Here is an 18582-nt window from a genome sequence, read left to right on the forward strand (position 1 = left end):
ACTTTTTAACCGACTTCAAAAAAAGGAGGAGGTTCTCAATACGACAGTAAGTTTTTTGTGTGTTTATGAACCGATTTTGATGATTTATTTTTTATTGGAAAGTGGGTACCACGGTTGTGGTCCCATTTAAATTTGAAGAAAATATTCCCCTCTAAGGGTGGCAAACTGGGGGATGAATCCGGTTTCGCGCGATTTCCAGCAACTGGTTTCCATAAAACTTGGCAAATAGGTGTAATTCCATGAACTTTTGAGGTCGGTTTTTTTTAAACGGTAAATTTGTACACAGCATATGGAGCACTTTTTAACAAATAATTTGGACTCCCAAATATTTTATATGCCTACCATACCAAAACTAAACTATATAGTAATAAAATATAAATACCATAAAGTAATGTAATCTTTACTGGTCTAATTTAGTAACTTAGGAGTGGAGAGTCTTTATCTGCACCTTAATGAGTGTCTGTGCATGTGTGACTCGCAGGTGTCGCGATAAATCGCTGGCGCGGTAGAAGCCGCGTGCGCACTGCGCACACACAAATGGCGTATGCTGAGCATGCTGCTTCAGCAGGTGGAACTGCAGCATAACGGCAGTAGGGAAGCTGCGTGTGCATGCTTCTGCTGAGCACTTGTACTTATCTACATTGTCATGCTTGAAGGCCGTGTGATGGGCCAGCGCACGCTTACTGCCGAATGCCTGTGCGCAAGTGCCGCACGCATAAGGCTTCTCGCCTGTGTGCTTGCGCATATGCTCCACCACGTTAGAAAATGTCTTCAGGCAAACTGAGCACTGCCCCGATTTTTCAGAGTGTACACGCCGAATATGGGTCTGCAAGTTACCCTTCATGGCGAATGCCATCCCACAAAAGTTGCAAATGTTTTGTTTTTCATTGGAATGCAGCTTCATGTGTGTATTGAGGGCAGTTTTAGTCTTCACAGCTTTATTGCAGAGATGGCAGCTGAACTTTCTCTCATCACTGTGCACGTGCAGGTGCTTGTTCACCAGGTTCTTATCACTGAACTTCTTGCCACATTCTGGGCAGGAGAAGGGTTTCTCCCCTGTGTGCACACGCTTGTGTCGAATTAGGGAAGCGATCTGCCTGAAGGGCTTGGAACAAAAAGGACACACATATGGCTTCTCATCAGTGTGTATGCGCATGTGCGTTATTATATCACTCTTTGTATAAAAGCTGTTGCCACAAGTCTCACAAGTGAACTTCCGCTCTCTTTGGGAATGGTTGGTAGTGGAGTGCCTTTTGAGTGCACCCTTGCTGGGAAAGCGTTGGCTGCACAATTCACAAGGGAATGGCTTTTCTCCTGTGTGGGTGCGCATGTGTGTCTCCATTGCAGAACGACACACTGTCATCAAACCACAGACAACACACTGTATGGGACCTAATTTGCCTCGCTTCATCTTCTTTTTGCATCTTTTTTTCACTCTATAAAGTCTATCACAGACTTCACGATTTTGATGATCAACTTTCTTCACTGTATAGTCTTGCGTTTCTTCTGATTGAAAGTTATCATCGTAATATTCTTCAGTGACCTCTTGCTTTATCTCCGCTACGACCTGCTCTTCCTTGATTGCAAAGTCGAGTTCCTCATGATGCTTTAGAGCGATGACGGGCGAGGGCTGCAGCGGCGCAGTGCGTAGCGCTCGGTCGGCGGCCGCGCAACGCTGCGCGAACTTGAACGCGCGCGTGAGGTCGTCCACACACGGCGCGCACAGCCTTAATGGCAACCCGTCGCCGATCGCCACTACTACGCCTGTGCACAATTGCATCTTACTGCTATACGGCACGCCATCGCCGTCGTCAGACGCGAGTATAGACACGTTCGCACCCACGCCTAGGCAAGCGCGACAAATTGCATCCATTCTTAATACTTTGGCTATGGCTATACCATATCCAAAGAGTTAATTCTGCAGCTAGCGTTTATTTACATAGGGACTACGATAGTGTCTAGCACTTTTGTTTCGTAAATACATTGTATACCAACTTTCGTTTCACTCTCAAACAGAGTTTATTCAATTAGTCGTTCCAGGATTTATAAACCCAACTCGGGTTTTCTTACAACACTTTTTGTTTTGTTTTGACCAGTTTTGACATTGACGTGTGGCGTAGCGTGGATTAAATGTCATCTTGACATTAGGAATAAAACTTCGTGAATGTTCTCTACATTCATGAAGTTTGATTCCCACCATAATTTTACCAGTGTTTGGTTTTTATTTAAACACCTATTTATTATAAAATATCTATTGGCTTGGAAAATTACTTGCTAAGAATGAGTAAAATAATAAGCCTGTTTGTTCAGAGACACTGTAGTATAATGTAAATAATTTTAGAATTATCGTAAATATTACACACGTCCCCTAAGCGCGTCCCGTGGGCCCTCCGTCATTCCCATAGCTTTGAACTCTCTGCCTACTGTTGAGTAATTTAGTGGAAATTCCGAAAATTTTCTGAGTAATTAGAAAAATACAAAATCTGCTACTTCGTTCCGTACTTTAATTGACAAAGAGAACCGAGAGAATTTTTCTAAGTGTTCGATCTTTGTTATTAATAATTATAACAAACTAAACAGTGGAGTAATTTCACAAAAAAAGTTGAATGTCATGGTAGTAAAACGTGACATTCAATCAATTTAAAAATTATAATTATGGCGACATCTCTAGTCAGCGATGGTAGCTCTAATAAGGTATGTACCTCTCTAAGTGACGAACTTTTCACAGATGGCACCATGACAAAAAAGTCGTTGAAAACCAAAAACAAAGATCCGCAAGAAGCACATAGAAAACGTCGTAAGGTCTTCCTGAAGGCATAGAACAAAAAAGTAACGAGAATGGACCCTCTCCGCACCTCCAAACCTTTAGATATCGCACCACGTCTCACATATTGACAGTCACATTGACTGAATGACAACAAGGCTGTCGGCGAGCCTTTTCGCGCTAAGACGGTTTTGATATTTGAATATAGCTTTCATTTATTCATAACGAAACTTGTACGTTAATATTTAACATCATTGTACATTACTATTTATAATGGCCGAGAATTATGCACCGTACGGCTGTTTATTGTCATCTAACCGGGACACAGAAAGGAGTTTCTATCGTTCTTTTTTGTTTTTTTTTACAAAATACGAGCCCTATACGGCCTGCGGCGCGTGGTCGCTTTCAGATTTGGGGGTGTGCTTATGCTCTTCGGTAGCACAGTGATTAGTACTATGGGCGCTTGATGAGGAGGTTCCATATTCTTATTTGAGCCAATTTATGAAAAAAATATTTTTAAGTTCGTTCTGGTCAGGGTATTCTGGGTATTGCCTTCAGAATTATCGTTACTCTGGTAGTCATAGCACAGGAAATTCCCTAGTTTGGGACCAGAAATTTGAAGTGAATGTCATTTTCTGGCATTTTTTCCCTAAATACTTCTCTTTTTGGCATAGGTTCCAGTAAAAAAGATTCTAACAGAGAGACGGTCGAAATACAACAACGCTATAAGTTGTATAAGTTGAGTAAGTATGCCTTACATTTTGAACAATTGTGGAATCTAGTCCCCGTATACTACCTACGTAAGGTGGCGTGCGGACGCTTCGGGCTTCGCCCTCCGCTACACCTCGGCCTACGGCCTCGGCCTACGGCCTCGGCACTTATGATTTAAAAAAATTAACATAGCTCTTTAATGGCGGCCATATTGATAAATGGCAAAAAGTAAATTTTGACTGCAAATTATTTTTAAACACCCATAGAGGTCCCCACATGCTGTATTTCAGCTGAAATAGAGCAAATTTCCATGTGCCGCCAAAAAGTTTGTATGGCAGACATATTGAAAAATGGCGAAAAATAAATTTTGACCGCAAATTATCATTAAACACCCATAGACTCCCCCATACACCGATTTTCAATCGAATTAGAGCAAATTTTCATCTACCGCCAAAAACACTTCTATGGCAGCCATATTGAAAAATGGCGAAAAACCAATTTTGAATACAAATTAGTATCAAGCACTCCTTATGCCAATTTTCAAAGGGATCAGCAATTTTTTTCTGCCGCCAACGAACGCTTCTATGACGGCCATATTTGAAAATGGCGAAAAACAAATGTTGAGCACAAATTATTATTTCTAGTGGCCTTCACATGCCAATTTTCAGTCGAATCAGAGCAAATCTCTCTTGGCAGCTATTTTTAACGAAAAAATATATTAAAAAAATGGCGAAAAGAAATTTTTGACCGCAAATTATGATTAAGGACTCATAAAAACCCTCACCCATATCTATCTTGAATTTTTTTGAACCCAGACAGTTGACCAGTGTTACCCTCTATGACATTCCTTCAAGCACCTCCTACCTATCTCTAATAGTTTCCGTGATAGGGAGCTTTGAAATTTGTATGGCGGCCATCTTGTTTATTTGAATTCCGAACATTTTTTACTTCCCGCGGAAATTGACAAGGCTGAATATAAAAATGCACAAAAATCCCTCCTCCCATGTATTATAGTTTTTGTGGCCTACAAATCATGATGAGGTTGATCACTCGTTTACATTTTCCACATTCAGGTCTTTTCATGTTTGGTTCTTTGCCTTGGAGCCTATCCATTTACGACGGTATAAATATCTTTTTTCTACCATATAGCGAAGTAAGCGTTCTATTTTTCTAAGTGAGTCTAAACTTGTAGCTTTATATATATAACTAGATGGCGCGCGTTGAGCCGGGTCGCTAAAGCGGCCCGCGAGGGCTTTGTTTGTATCTGGTGACAAATTGGGAGTTGACCTTCATATTTCAGTAGAGAATTCTCTTTGTTTGACTTTGAGTGGGAGTGGCGGTCATTTTGTTTTGCGAATTTTGAATTTTTTTACTCCCTGTAGATACTGCCAAGGATGTGGAGCAACATTTGTTTAGAGACCTTAGGGCTAAAACGTATACTTTGGCCGGGCAGCTGGGGTCCTACCTGATACGGAGCACATTTCGATGGTTTTGGTACTTTCTGATACTCACCAAATCCACCCAACCATTATTTGCATACATTACTCTTATACACTCGCTCTTCTTTTGGAAGAAAAATGCTGGTCAAAAAACCGAAAATTCACTTGTACGGCGGCCATCTTGGAAAATGGCTGAATCCAAATTTCGTTCACAGATATATACTATGAGCCCCCTATACGATCGCATGTCAAATTTTAGTCGGATCGGAGCAGTTTTATTTCTGGCAGCCATTTTAAGTACACCATCTTGAAATAATTTCGACTGCCAGTTGGCTCCTATCGTTTTCTACTATATTAGTTTGAACATGATGTACCTATCTCCAAGAGTTTCCGAGATACCGGCCGGAAATTGTATGGCGGCCATTTTGTTTTTCGAACTTTGAATTTTTCTTCCTCCCGGTAGAAACTGTCCAGGGTGTACGGATAAACATTTGTTTGAAGATTATTAGCCAAGAAGCATACTTTCGCCAGGCAGCTGGGTTGCTACCTGATGCGGAGCATATTTTGAAGGTTTCGATGCTTTCTCATACTCACTAAACCCGTGAAACCATAATTCCTGTACATAATTTTTACCCTCCCTCCCTCCATCTGGGAGAAAAACGACGCCAAAGGGCAGAAACTTCACATGTATGGCGGCCATCTTGGAAAATGGCGGAATCGAAATCGCGACCGTATATTCCTATTGTGAACCCCATACACAGCCGCATGCCAAATTTGAGCCGGATCGGAGCACTTTTTTTTGGGCCCCCATTTTGAATCACCATCCATCTTGAAAAAATTTTTTCTCCGGCAGTTGACGTTTGGTCGAGGACCCCCCCGCCCATCTCCAATACTCGCCGAGCTATAGGGCTCTGAAATTTGCATGGCGGCCATCCTGTTTATTCGAATTTTGATTTTTTTTCACTTCCGGTAGAAACTGCCCAGAGTGGCGGCCATTTTCAGTTTGACGACCCTGCCGGTAGGTGTTATACTTTAGCCGCGCAGCCGGGGTCCCACCTGATGCAGTCCAAGATTTCGGATTTTTCTGGTACTCAGCGGAGCCATCCGATCACGACTCCCGTACATCATTTCTACCCACCACGACTCCTTCTGGGAGAACAAGTATGTCAGTCACTGGTTCAGTCAGTGGTAATCGAGTTATATAGAGTATTCTGAATACAAGTGTGAAGAATAGTGTCAAACAAACGTAAAAATCCCATAAAAACCCGTAAGCAAGGCGAAAACTATTTACAAATATTTTTCGTAAATCGAGTTTTGAAACTATTTAATGGTAGTATTCATTTTGATTATTTTGACAAAATAAAGGTAACGAACGGAATATAAAATAAAATATAATAATAAAATTGTTTATTCAGTAACATAATGTACAGAGAAAACTAAAGACTACTTATGCGATTTAATGTAAAAATAACACATGTACCTGAACTAGGAAATTCCTGTATTTCAGGTAAAAAGTACTACTAATTATAAATGTGGATACTATTAATATTATAAATACTTTTTAGGAGAATCTTATGAAATAAAATTAAACAATTAAATAATAAATTGCCATTAAAAAAAATAAAAAAATAAATAAAAAATGTACACTTAAACAAGACAACATTTAATTTACGATAATAAATAAATTCTCTGTATCCTCATAGGACATATTTTGAAGAGCTTCTTGGAGAATTTTCTTTACCTTAAAGCAACAGAAATTATAAATGGAATATTTAGCGTTTAATTTATTGTACAAAAATGGTCCAAGAAATACAAAAAATCTTGAAATAAAAGTATGTTTTGATGATATAATTTTGGGGCAGACAATATCTTTTCGTCTTTTATTAGTGTTTTCAGTAATATATGGGAGCAATACGTGCTGTTTGAGGACTGTGGACTTAATGAATAATTGCCTTACAGTAAATACTTTACATGACTTATACAGAAGGTCAGTGGGGTAACGGAAAGGGCGGAAGGTAGAAACCTTTAGGACAGCTCGCTGGGCTCTTTCAATGATTAGTAAAGTAGTTTTAGCTATACCACCCCATGATGTAATGCAGTAAGTAATTAATGATTGGCATAATGCATAATAAACTTGCCTGATTATTTTAAAATCAGCAGAAACGCGCAGTTTTTTAAACACAAACATTAACTTACGGAGTCGGGCGCTTAGTGCTTCGATATGGTGTTTAAAGGATAGGATGTCATCTAATATAACACCTAAATACTTTATCTCGTTAGTAATAGCAATGTCTGGACATTTACACAGGTTGTTAGTAGGGTCAAAACAATGGTGAGCATATAGTTTAGGGTTAGATATAAATGACTTTGATTTCCGCATATGGAATTGCATAAAACAAGTTTTATCCGTATTTAGTGTTAGCAAATGATGTTGGAGCCAGTTATTTACTATATTGAATCCACGCTGTGCATAGTCGTATACCTCCTTGTCAGAGTTTGCAGAAAAGAGTAGAACAGTATCATCAGCATAGGATATGATCTTTCCACCTTGTAAATCTAGGTTACAAAGGTCATTAATGTAAATCAGAAAAAGTGTTGGTCCTAAAATACTTCCTTGAGGAATTCCAAATGAAGTGCACTTCAGATCAGAACTGTGAATGTCACCTATTTTAACACATTGGGATCGGTCCTCCAGGTAGTTTTCGAGTAATTTAAGCTGTATGCCCCTTATACCAAGCGATTCAAGCTTCTGTAACAGCACAGGGATGTAAACTGTATCAAAAGCCTTCGCTAGGTCTAGAAAAATACCCACAGTTTTGTTACCCTTGTCTAGTTCCCTTGCTACAAAATTCGTAAGGTGATGCACGGCGTCAGATGTCGATAATTTAGATTTAAAACCGAACTGTGTTTTAGATAATATGGAATGTCTCTCCAAATACAAGACAAGTCTATTGTTAATAAGTTTTTCTAATATTTTAGATATTGCTGGCAGTAACGAAATAGGTCTATAATTAGTTATTTGTTCTTGGTTACCAGATTTATGTACCGGGACCACAACAGCTTTTTTTAAACACGTGGGGAATATTCCTTTTGTTAAACATTTTTGCAAAATGACCGTAAGCGGTGAAAGTAGAATGTGCCTGAATTGTTTTAGTATTTTGTTAGATATGTTATCACAACCAGTAGCACTATCGTTTTTTAAGCTTACAATTATTCTTTCAACCTCACTTTCGTCCGTATCTAATAATACAAATGATCCCAGAGACTTACTACAGATTGATTGAGAGCAACGTGGTTGAGTAAGCGGAAAACTCTGGATTTTTTGTGCCAGATTTTTACCTGCATTAACGAAAAATTCATTTGCTTTGTTAACAGCAATACGATCAGATGAGTGGCTATTTAATAATCCTGTAGATGATTTATGCTGTTTCGATATGTAGGTTACATTTTTTATATATTTCCAAACCTTTTTACTGTCTGTACCAGCTTTTTCCAATTCTTTTTTATCATAACAGCTTTTAACTTTTTTAAGTAGATCGTTACAAAAGTTCCTATATCTTTTGTATGATATTTGTAGAATTAAATTAGCTGGATTACTTTTTGCCTTCATATGTAGTTTATCCCTATGACGCATACAGCGAATAAGTCCTGGTGTAATCCAAGGTTTGTATTTAGTTAGGTTTGTATTTATTCCAATATAAAGGTGCCTACGACATTGTCGATCAACAACGAGAATTATAGACGTTTCGAGTTGTTTGGGAGTGCTCATTGAGAATGTGGCATTAATTTCTAAATCCAAGATGGTTGCCAAGAATTTTCCAAAATTTATTTTTGGTAATCCTTATGGAAACGGCATTTATATCTGAATACATGATGGCTGACACGACTTTTCGCATTTCTAAATACAAGATGGCGGGTACGATTTCTCAAATAATGGCAAGTTGGTTATCGTTTTCGACATATTTAAGGGTGCTCATTACGAATATAGCACTTATTTCTAAATCCAAGATGGCGGACTAGATTTATCAAAAAAATGCAATATGGGCATCCTTTTCGAGGTATATGGGGATGCTCATTACGAATATGGCACTCATTTCTAAATCCAAGATGGCGGGCACGACTTTTCGAATAATGGCAAGTTAGGTATCGTTTTCGAGGTATTTGGGGGTGCTCATTACGAATATAACACTTGTTTGTAAATCCAAGATGGCGGACACGATTTTTCAAAAAAATGCAATATGGGTATCCTTTTCGAGGTATTTGGGGATGCTCATTACGTATAAGTGCTATTTATTTGTAAATACAAGGTGGCGGACACGATTTTTCAAAAAAACGCAATATGGATATCCTTTTGGAGGTTACAAAGTAAGAAATAAATATCTAAAGATTCCACATAAACTAAACGAAAACGTACGTGACGTTACGAAATAATTATCATTTAGCGTAAAGAGCAATTTTTGAGCTGATACACTTCACAACTGAAAACAGTTAACGACTCAATATTTTACGCGTGATGTGATACTTTATTACGACTACGCTAACGTATAGATTTTTTTAATTACTCACAATTGGAAAATCGAGTTTTGAACGCTACCTTGTATGGACGGGCCCCAATATGTGGTTGCTTGTATCCAACACAAGACACACGTTTGTACGGCGCCTAAATCAAAATTTAATTCTGAGTCAAAATCAATGTCAGAAAACGTTAACTTGTCTACAGCCGGGGCAATGAATAAATAATAGACAACATCACATACGTGGCTCTGATCCTTTTTTTTCCATCCTCTAAGCTCGAATCCCACACTAAGTAACTAAAACACTTGGAAATCGGAAACAACGACGGTACCACAAACACATAGACTCACCCGAGACAATATAGAAAAGTTAATTTTCTACATTAAACATTTTGTTGTGCCAACCCTTAGAGGGTGGAAAAAAGTTTCCATAGTCTAAGTGCCAACCCCATGGGATAAGGACATATGAAGAAAAAGAAAAATGTTGTCCATTAACCCAACCAGGGATCGAACCAGAGACGACGACACCATGAAAACCGGTGTGCAAGCCACTCGACCACAAAGGCCGTGAAGTCAACAATGATTGTTTAAATATTTGTGAACGCAAAATATTAGGCACACATGCGAAAATGTGATTTTGATATTATTTTATATTTTTATTTTATTTTATATACGAGTATATATGAATGTCTTTTTATAAATATAAAATATTGAATTTCTGTCAATGTGTAGGTACAAATATTTCAAGCTTGACATTAAGATTTAAATCCAACTCTATGCAGCGTACGATAAGAACGGTTCAAAGTACAAAGTGTCAAGCTTGATGTGCTCTTGACTGTACGTAGTGTAAAATTGTTTGTTGACAATTTGGTTAGGTGACAATTAAATTCTGGAAAGTATACTCAAACCGCTACATACCTATTAATGCTCTTACGTACTATAATAGGTACTAATACTTTCATGGCCTCGAATATACTCGGCGCTAAGACCACTGCATTGAACGTTGTAAAAGCTAGCTGCCCGTAGCTGCTGCAAAAGCAGGAAAGAAATTTCCCTAGGGTTTAGGTTAGGGTTAGGGAGAAAAATGAAACGAGCTGAAATAAAACTGGAAGTAGGTGATTATTTTTGTAACGTGTAATAACGAACGACACAGGTACGAGGGACATCAAGACGAGCGAACGACGGCGGCATTTAATAGCGCAGGCAGTGGTCATGGTGCATGGCATGGTGCAGCGGGGGCGCAGAGGGTGCGGCGTTCTCCTTGTCGCGCGCGTAGTGTGCTGAGGCCGCGGCGGCAGGCGCCGGCGCATACTCTAACGGTGAGTCGAACTCGTCGCCCGAGCCGTCCGATGCCTCCAGGTATCCGAAGAGGCGGGCGGCGCCGGCCGCGCGAGATTCGCGTCTTCGCCCTGCCGTTGCGGCCGCTCCGGCCGTCGATACCTCCTGGGCGGGCGCTTGCTGCTGCGGCGGCGGGGGAGGCTGCGGGGGAAATGACGCCGCGCTCGCGACCGCACCGCCGCTCGCGCTCGTCGTCACAGTGCTCACGCGGTTCACACTCGTCGACGGCACCTTTAGGTTGCGGTTTTCGATGTGGCTGGACATGAGAACAAATCTACTACATGACTAGGGTACCGACGTCATGACATAAAACAAAAAATGGGTACAACAAAGTATAATCTTTATACAGATACTGACTGTGCGTCTCGTAGATGGTGCGCCAGCTGCTGCTGGTCATCGGCGAGGAAGGGGCACTTGGCGCAGGCCTTCTTATTGTGCACTTTGTGCACATGAGTAGCGAGCCGCTCGGCTCGTGCCGCCTTGTATTCGCAAAGCGAGCACGCGAATGGCTTGAGGTGCGTGTTGAGATGCCGTTTCAGACACCAATTGTCGACGCCCGACCATGCACAGTAGCAGCAAGCGTAACGGCGCTCGCCCTGAGACACACAAACGCTCTATTCGGTGGCCAGTTGGACGACATGTTTAGAAGTAGAGAGCGACGAGGTCAAGAGGCCGTTCGGTCGGCGGAGGTACCTTGCGCCGAACGGGGCCGGCAGACGCAGCCGGGGCGGACACGGGCGGGGGTGCGGGTTGCGATCCCGCCGAGGGCGCCACTTGCAGCTTATGTTGTGGCAGTTGCAGTACACTCGAGCCGTCCGCCTTGGCCAGCACGGCGCGCTCCAGCTTGACGGGCGACGCGCGGTACTCGAGAGAGGGCGCGTTCACCACAGCCGGCGTGGGAGGCGGCTCGCCCGGCGGCTTGGTGTAGTAAAGCGGCGTGGCCGACGGCGCCTGCTGTGGTTGCGGCGCGGACTGCGGGGCCGGCTGCGGCTGCGGCGGTGCTTGCGTCTGCTGTTGAGCCTTATTCGACGCTCGACGAATGCGATTCAGATCATACCTTCGGGGAAAAGCAGGGTCAAGAAAGCTGAGTGTCGAATGTGAATATATATGAACAGCAGACTTACGGCTGATCGCGATGCATGCGCAAGAAATGCTTCTTGACGTGGTCGGCGCGATTGAACTGCTTCTGGCAGATGTAGCAGTGGAAAGGCTTCTCGTCGCGGTGGATGTTCTCGTGGCGCGTAAAGAGGTCTCGACGGTCGGTGGCGTAGGGGCAAGCGCCACACACGTAGCGTTTGCCCGCGTCGCCCACACCCGCGCCTGCGCCCGCGCCTGCACCCGCGCCCCCCGGCGACGTGTCGCCTGGCACGGGGCTGCCGCTACGCCGTTCGTTCCGCGCCTGCTCCACCTGAATTGCACCAACCTTTCAGATAAACAAAATGTTTCTGGTTCGATCAGTGGCGAGGTTTCTGACTGTATCAGTGATTTTTTCGAACGCGCGCATCTTATGATATTAATTACTTAGGTATATCTTTGCTCTTTTTTTTTATTCTAATGTAAGTCTGCATTTGACCTCCATCTCACCTGATGGAAAGTGACGATGAGGTCGACGATGAAGCTTGCGCACCTAGATAATGTCTATTCACTCTCGCCTTGAAAAGGTCCAAGTTATAACGTTCAGGGAACAAGTCTGCAGGCAGAAAATTCCACTCCAAAGACGTTCGTCATATAAATATGTGAGCGTAACGTTTCGTGCGAATCTTTGGATTATCCAAAACATCGGGGTGGAAGCCAAGCCTACGCCTAGTCCCCCGATGATGGAAAGGGGAAGGCGGAATTAAATCGTGTAATTCCATCGCACATTCTCCGTGATATATCCTGTAAAACGCCGATAAGCAGGCAACTTTACGGCGGTGTTCAAGGCTCTGCTCGGCTCTACTAATTCCGAGTCACCTATAAGCCTCTTGACACGTTTGTCAATTGAATCCAAGGTGGCCAGTTGATATGTAGCAGAGCCATCTCAAAGGTGGTGGCTCCATCATAAATCAGAAAGAAGTTGTTAATGCTGTACCAGTCATATACCTATCCCAGACGAAAAAAAATTCGCAACATGGTCAGCCAACTTACATTCCAATATTGTTGTAATAATTCTTTTCGGCAAAAAATTACAGTAATATTTTCAGGATAATAAAAAATACTCAAGTGGAATTTAATTAATAAATAAAAAAATAATATAAAGTCCTTATTGTTAGTCGCGCGACTCAACTGTGATGGTGCCTTGCATCGCAAATATTATTTGATATTTAGTTAGTGTTCACGTGCACGCGACGTAAACAGACAACCTGACCGGACATTTGCTAAGTGATGACAATAGACTACTCAGCAGTGCAATGACCGTTCTAAACTAGGCTGCTGAGTAGAGTATTTAACTTTATGTATACATTTAAAAATAATATTGTTTATAGTTACACACACTTAAATACCGTTTTGTATAAATAGCTTAAGTTTTGTAAATAAAACCCTCTTTGAATTCAGACATCAACGCTGTCTTATTGACAACGGAGCACTCCTGACTACAGCATCCTCTCACTGCGGCCAAGACACCTTTAGCCGTTAGCTTATCTGATCAGTCTTGTGAGTCTGTGAGACTGGCAGTGAGAAAACCATTTCCTAAAGCACCCTTATCCTCCCCCCTTTCCGTCTGTTGCCTTAGGTCGCACGGTGACAGGCTTCCCCTACTATTTATATAAGTATATATTCCGTAGCGTATGGTTAGGGCTAGGCTGTTAGGTAGGCAACTAGGGTTGTTAGTGATAGTACAGCTTTCCCTGACCACTCATGTATAGCCAGCTAGCTACAGCTAGGTAGTTGACTGTACATTTTGGTCCTTCGAGCCGGACAATTTAAAGACATAATATGAGTATACTTACAGAATAAACAGTGATAGCAAACATCAATGCTTATCATGAATATTACATAATATTCGTGTCATTTATTTTTTGAACGTTATAGCCTAAACTTAAAATGAAATAAATACACTACTAAAAAAACCGAGTCGCTTACACATACTTTCACAAATCCCAGAAGAACTTGCACATTACTACCTACATAGAATTACAACAACTACTTTTAGTAGGTTACGTTATAGTAATTCTTTGTACAATATAAATGTGTGCGATAAAAAAATCATTTCGGTGGTATGAAACATTTGTGTGATATTTATCTAACATTATAGGTATGATATTATTTGTTGACGTTTAAAGTTACCTACACCATTATCGCGCAGAGATCGAAATCATGGTACATCCTGGACCGTGTAAGGTCAAAACAGGGGGGCAAGGCCTGAGTCAGACTTAGATTATTTTAGGGATTCATGTTTAACATTTGAGTTATTTATTCACTGTCATAACCACGATTATTTAAAACAAGACAAAAAAGAAATGAGCTCTCCCGATTCGACGCGACGTACAGTGCAGCAGCGGTTACACAAGGCGACTTTTAGCAGCGATGCAAACGCGTTTCACGTTTTAAATTAATCAACTAATTTCTTTATTTTATGTATTTATTAATTTCACTTTTAAATGTAATTAACAAGAGAAAATAATGTGCATAAACCTATACAGATTTTGCGTACATAATTATTCAACGTAAGCGGCTGTATCGATGCGGTCGCGCATTTCTATCGATGCAATCGCCTAGAAATCGTAGTGTAGCGATACGCGTGTAACCACTCTAAACAACTTACCTTGGACTTGAGGCGTTGCAAGTAACGCGTAAGGTCAAGAAGCGCAGGGTTGTCGCGCAGCAGGTGGTCGGCGGCGGCAGGATCAGAGTGGTGGTCGCGCGCTAAGTGCGCGCGCACGTTGCGCGCCCACGATGCTGCAAAGCCACAACCCGCCAGCGGGCACTGGAAGGCGCGTGCCTGCGAATGCGTCCCCAGCCAGTGTTCGGCCACGCGCGCCAGGAAGCCCACGCACTCGCACTCGGTGCACTTGAACAATCGCTGGGCGGGGTTGTACGAGGCCACGCGAGAGTGAGCCCACGCTAGGGGCTCCTCCGCGGCCGTCCACCGGTCCTCCGCCGTCGGGTCCGTTCGCGGTGTAAAGTTCGCCTGCACATTAATTACAGTAAGACATCATACCATGGAATTTTGGCGTAGACACCAAACAGGGTAAATCCTGCACTCGCCTGTAAAATGCCGGGTGGAGGAAACCCATTCTGCATGAGTGCAGCCAGCCCCCACGCCGTGATGTGCTCCTCGGGGCGCAGATCGTCGTCGAGGTCGCGCTCGGCCGCGGGGAACTCTACGCCTACCACGCCCACAGCCACGGTAGCCTCCTCACCGTAAAGTTTCTTGGTGATCTCCTTGAACATATCCTCGCAATCGAGCGTCAGCGACACGCCTGCGCCCCCCTCCATCATGTACTTCTTACTGCACCGGGGGTTTCAGAATCAATCCTGCAATTTTTTTCATGTGAAAATTGATTTTTTTTCCTAATCAGTTAAAAAGAAATCCATGATAATCACAGCTCGCAAATCGTCGATGCGCGCGCACGCCGCCTTCTTGTTCATAGTTTATATCGCCGGACACAAGCTCGCAAAATATTAAGGTTGAAATAAACGGACACGTCAAGTTACAGCTTTGAAAAGATGACATCAATGACAGAAAACCATTGAACTTACCCACCTACACGCATAATAGATAAGTCGCATTGACCGGCCCGGTAAATCAAAACGGATCTTTTGTGCGGCCCATTGCCGAGTACAAGCCATAGTGGCGGCCGGCTACGCCTCCGCCGTGGCTGCGCGCTTCATCGATTGCAGACAAAGAAATTGTACCACTGGCAGCATTTCTTTGTTTTGGTTGGAGGAAGGAGGCGCGCGGGGGGAGGGTGGTGCAGCGTGCAACGCAGGGGCGTCCACTCCTAGGGGCACGGCGGCGGTCCCCCGGCGCTCTTAGCGGACCTGCTAATCTGACTAAGGACCGATCGTCGAACTAAAAGACTGGGCGAGCCGCATTTAATCGAATTATACAAAAATATTATAGCATATCCTTTGATCGCGTAGTTATTCAATGAAGATAGATAGGTCACTAGTCAAATTATCGATCCATTTCGTTTCAGAAGGCTTAAGTACGCGACGGGCACCTGCGCGCTGGGCGCGCGGCGGCGTGCATGGGGGAGTCGGGGGGAGCAGCGCCAGCACTGACCTGGAGCGACAGCGGCGGCGACGGCACAGCTGAGCTGAGGGGCAGCAGGCGGCCGGGCGGGGCGGCGCGCCGGGCGCGACTGCCGCCCATCGATCGCCCCCGCCACCCAAGCCGCGCGCCCCCGCCCGCCGCCCGCCGCCCTCTCATTCACGCTATCGACTGCTGCCCGCGCCTGCTCCGACGGATACTCCACTTGGATTAACCTATTTTCGCACATTCATTGCTTTTCTTCTTTTCTTATTTATGCGAGCTTTTTCCATCTTCCGGCGACGGAAAGGGCTCATTCCACTCATAGTTATGAAATATTTCGCCCTTATTCATTTGTATCAAAGCTTCACCGGCAAGTGGTTGGTTTACAGTTAAAATTACACACATTGGAAATTTTGCACTTACTACTTATTCACGAGTTCATTCCAGAGCACAATTAGAGCGGGCGTACTGTGAACGGAGCCCGCGTCGAGGGAAATCTCTCTGGAGCCTCCCGCTGCGCCGGCAAAGGGCCCCTTGCGCCCCCGTGCGCCCTCTGCGTCCTGCGTCCCCGGCCCGCGCCCACCGGCCCCCTGCACCCGCCGCCTTGCACATTCACTAATAAAGCCCCCCTGCTAAATTACTAATAACCGTGAACTAATGAAAGTCACCGATATCCAAATGTCAAAACATTATGTTTATTACATCTTTCTTTTAAGCATTTCTAATAGTATGTTGCGTAAATATTGATTTGCTATTATTTCAGCTGTCTGTTTGTACTTAACAAAGTCAATAATTGCTTTGCTTGGGCGCGAGAAAACACAGTTGCGTAGCGAGTGCACGTCCGCTACGAGCTACGAGCGCGTAGCACGCCTGAGCATTATCAGATTGCCCCTTTTGGGTATTATTATTTATTTAATAATATAGAGAAAAATTTAAATAACTTTTTTATTACAAGGACATTTTATTTTAAAATGCACAACAACCACAATAGCCTTCCGCGCAATGCAGGTGCTCCGATTCCTACGCTGGCGGCTGGACAAAAGGAAGGAAGATGTACGTTACATTCGAAAATAATACTTAATATACTGGCAGCTGGAACTGAACGGATACTATGCGATAAGAAACGGGTGTGTTTATTTATTAGAAAAAACAATTGCTATATTTGTAATACCGGAAAATTTTACGTAAGTACATACACTCATATAAGAACTGCTTGAAAGAAAGCAGTACATATTACGATTTGACTACGTAGCACTTTGGGAAGTAACAATTTTACCCTTAGGGAATATGTTTATTTCTGCTACCTGATATGTTCAAAACACATTAGCTCCGAATATTCCTTTGGAACAGTCGATTCTGTGCGCAGTTTCTCATGAACCGAAACACATTCATAGAGCAAGAGTCGCACCTGAACTTACTTTTTGCACCGCACTTATCTTAAGTGGCATAGAGCCGTAAAAGGCCCAGCATTTAGTTGATTTTGATCTGTATCACATATGGCCCGTGGGTGATCCAGCGATTAGCATTGAAGGTACTAGATGAGGAAGTTCCAGGTACGATTCCCGATAGGACCAATATGGGAGACAAACATCGTTAAATTGGTTCTGACGTAACGAAATCAACTACCTAGACTAGTTGTAGTGTTCACTTTTGTGTTCATAATACAAGGAATTTTCCTTGTTTTAGACCAAGTAGGAGGTATGTTGGTTTGGCACAATACTAGGTATTTATCGCGATTTACACATAAACGTAAGGAGTACCCGGAATAGCCCCACAGTCGTACCTGGTGGATACGGGTTAGCTCTCCACATTCGAGTGACTGGTATGGAGGCGTAAGCGTAACAAATGTCGTTTCTCAATATAGTTAATCACCCGCCGTAGTGGCATTACAGACTCAAAAACATCTACTAAAAAATTAAAGAAGGCATAAACCAGAAATTAAACAAAACATTGAACGACTCAATTCACGGTTGCTCCGGGTGAGGAATATTGTCGGATCGTCCGTAACAGTTGTATACAACCACGCATAAACGCCATCGGTCAATCGATGCTCAAAATATGTTTCATGGTTGCAGTTAACGCCTTTTTAATTTGGAACTTCTCAATTAACTTTAATTACCTAATTAAACGCAATGTATTGTTGGTGTAAGATTTGTGCAAGACAGCTCACAGGCAAAGATGTGGTCGCGCGGGAGACGACAACGACGGCGATCAGAGGTGCGACGACGGCGCCGCATCGCCGCGCGCGCACACAGCCAGTCAATCGATTGTCGAGCTGTGATAATTATGCGAGTCACCTGTGACACCAGGAAAATCGTGATATAGATCGAAGATCTATATCATATAGTAGCTACAACGGAATTTGATTAACATCTTGTTCTACATTTATGAAGTGTAAAAAATTACTCACGCGTACTGAAAGCAACGGTTAGAGCGAAGAACGCTTGCTGGCTGCCACTGACATGTGGGCCGCAGTCGGGCGCGTCTGCGCGTGCGCGGCGGTGCGAGGGGCGTGGAGCGGGGGCGCGGGGCGGGCGATGGTCGATCTTTAGTCGCGCCGCGGCCACGGCGCCCTCCGTGCTGCTCCGCGCTGCCTCCGCGCCCAGCCCAGCCCCGGCGCGCCGCATGTCGCGCCGC

General features: G+C 43.3%; 2 protein-coding genes across 8 annotated transcripts; both read right to left on the reverse strand.

Moving 5' to 3' along the window:
• Nucleotides 1–173: 173 nt before the first annotated feature.
• LOC113238276 (zinc finger protein 501-like) lies at nt 174–2059 on the reverse strand. Its single transcript, XM_026475099.1, has one exon. It carries the CDS (start codon nt 1871–1873, stop codon nt 422–424), a length of 1452 nt encoding a protein of 483 aa, XP_026330884.1. The 5' UTR covers nt 1874–2059; the 3' UTR covers nt 174–421.
• Nucleotides 2060–10511: 8452 nt separating this feature from the next.
• On the reverse strand, nt 10512–18371 carry LOC113238275 (protein charlatan). Of its 7 annotated transcripts, none has more exons than XM_026475094.1 (7): nt 18356–18371; nt 14955–15224; nt 14512–14877; nt 11891–12174; nt 11460–11823; nt 11124–11380; nt 10512–11043 (listed from the first exon to the last, which is right to left on the reverse strand). In XM_026475094.1, exons 2-7 carry the CDS (start codon nt 15186–15188, stop codon nt 10620–10622), a joined length of 1929 nt encoding a protein of 642 aa, XP_026330879.1. In that variant the 5' UTR covers nt 15189–15224; nt 18356–18371; the 3' UTR covers nt 10512–10619. The 7 variants fall into 7 exon arrangements, with proteins under 7 accessions (XP_026330879.1, XP_026330882.1, XP_026330883.1 ...); XM_026475097.1 differs by lacking the exon at nt 18356–18371 and adding an exon at nt 15976–16052 and having other exon boundaries at nt 11124–11362; XM_026475098.1 differs by lacking the exon at nt 18356–18371 and adding an exon at nt 15976–16052 and having other exon boundaries at nt 10512–11022.
• Between the last annotated feature and the right edge of the window lie 211 nt (nt 18372–18582).

This window comes from Hyposmocoma kahamanoa, unplaced genomic scaffold (genome assembly GCF_003589595.1).
Source record: "Hyposmocoma kahamanoa isolate Upper Pololo Valley unplaced genomic scaffold, ASM358959v1 95, whole genome shotgun sequence".
Classification (NCBI taxonomy): Eukaryota; Metazoa; Arthropoda; class Insecta; order Lepidoptera; family Cosmopterigidae; genus Hyposmocoma; species Hyposmocoma kahamanoa.

What these genes read in the sequence shown, in the direction of transcription:
- LOC113238275 (XM_026475094.1), bottom strand. Translation starts at nt 15,188, where the DNA reads ATGATGGAGGGGGGCGCAGGCGTGTCGCTGACGCTCGATTGCGAGGAT. An exon ending in CGCATGCATCGCGATCAGCC is followed by an intron (nt 11,824 to 11,890) that starts GTAAGTCTGCTG and finishes TTTTCCCCGAAG; the next exon opens with GTATGATCTGAATCGCATTC. An exon ending in CACCATCTACGAGACGCACA is followed by an intron (nt 11,044 to 11,123) that starts GTCAGTATCTGT and finishes CTAGTCATGTAG; the next exon opens with TAGATTTGTTCTCATGTCCA.
- LOC113238276 (XM_026475099.1), bottom strand. Translation starts at nt 1,873, where the DNA reads ATGGATGCAATTTGTCGCGCTTGCCTAGGCGTGGGTGCGAACGTGTCT.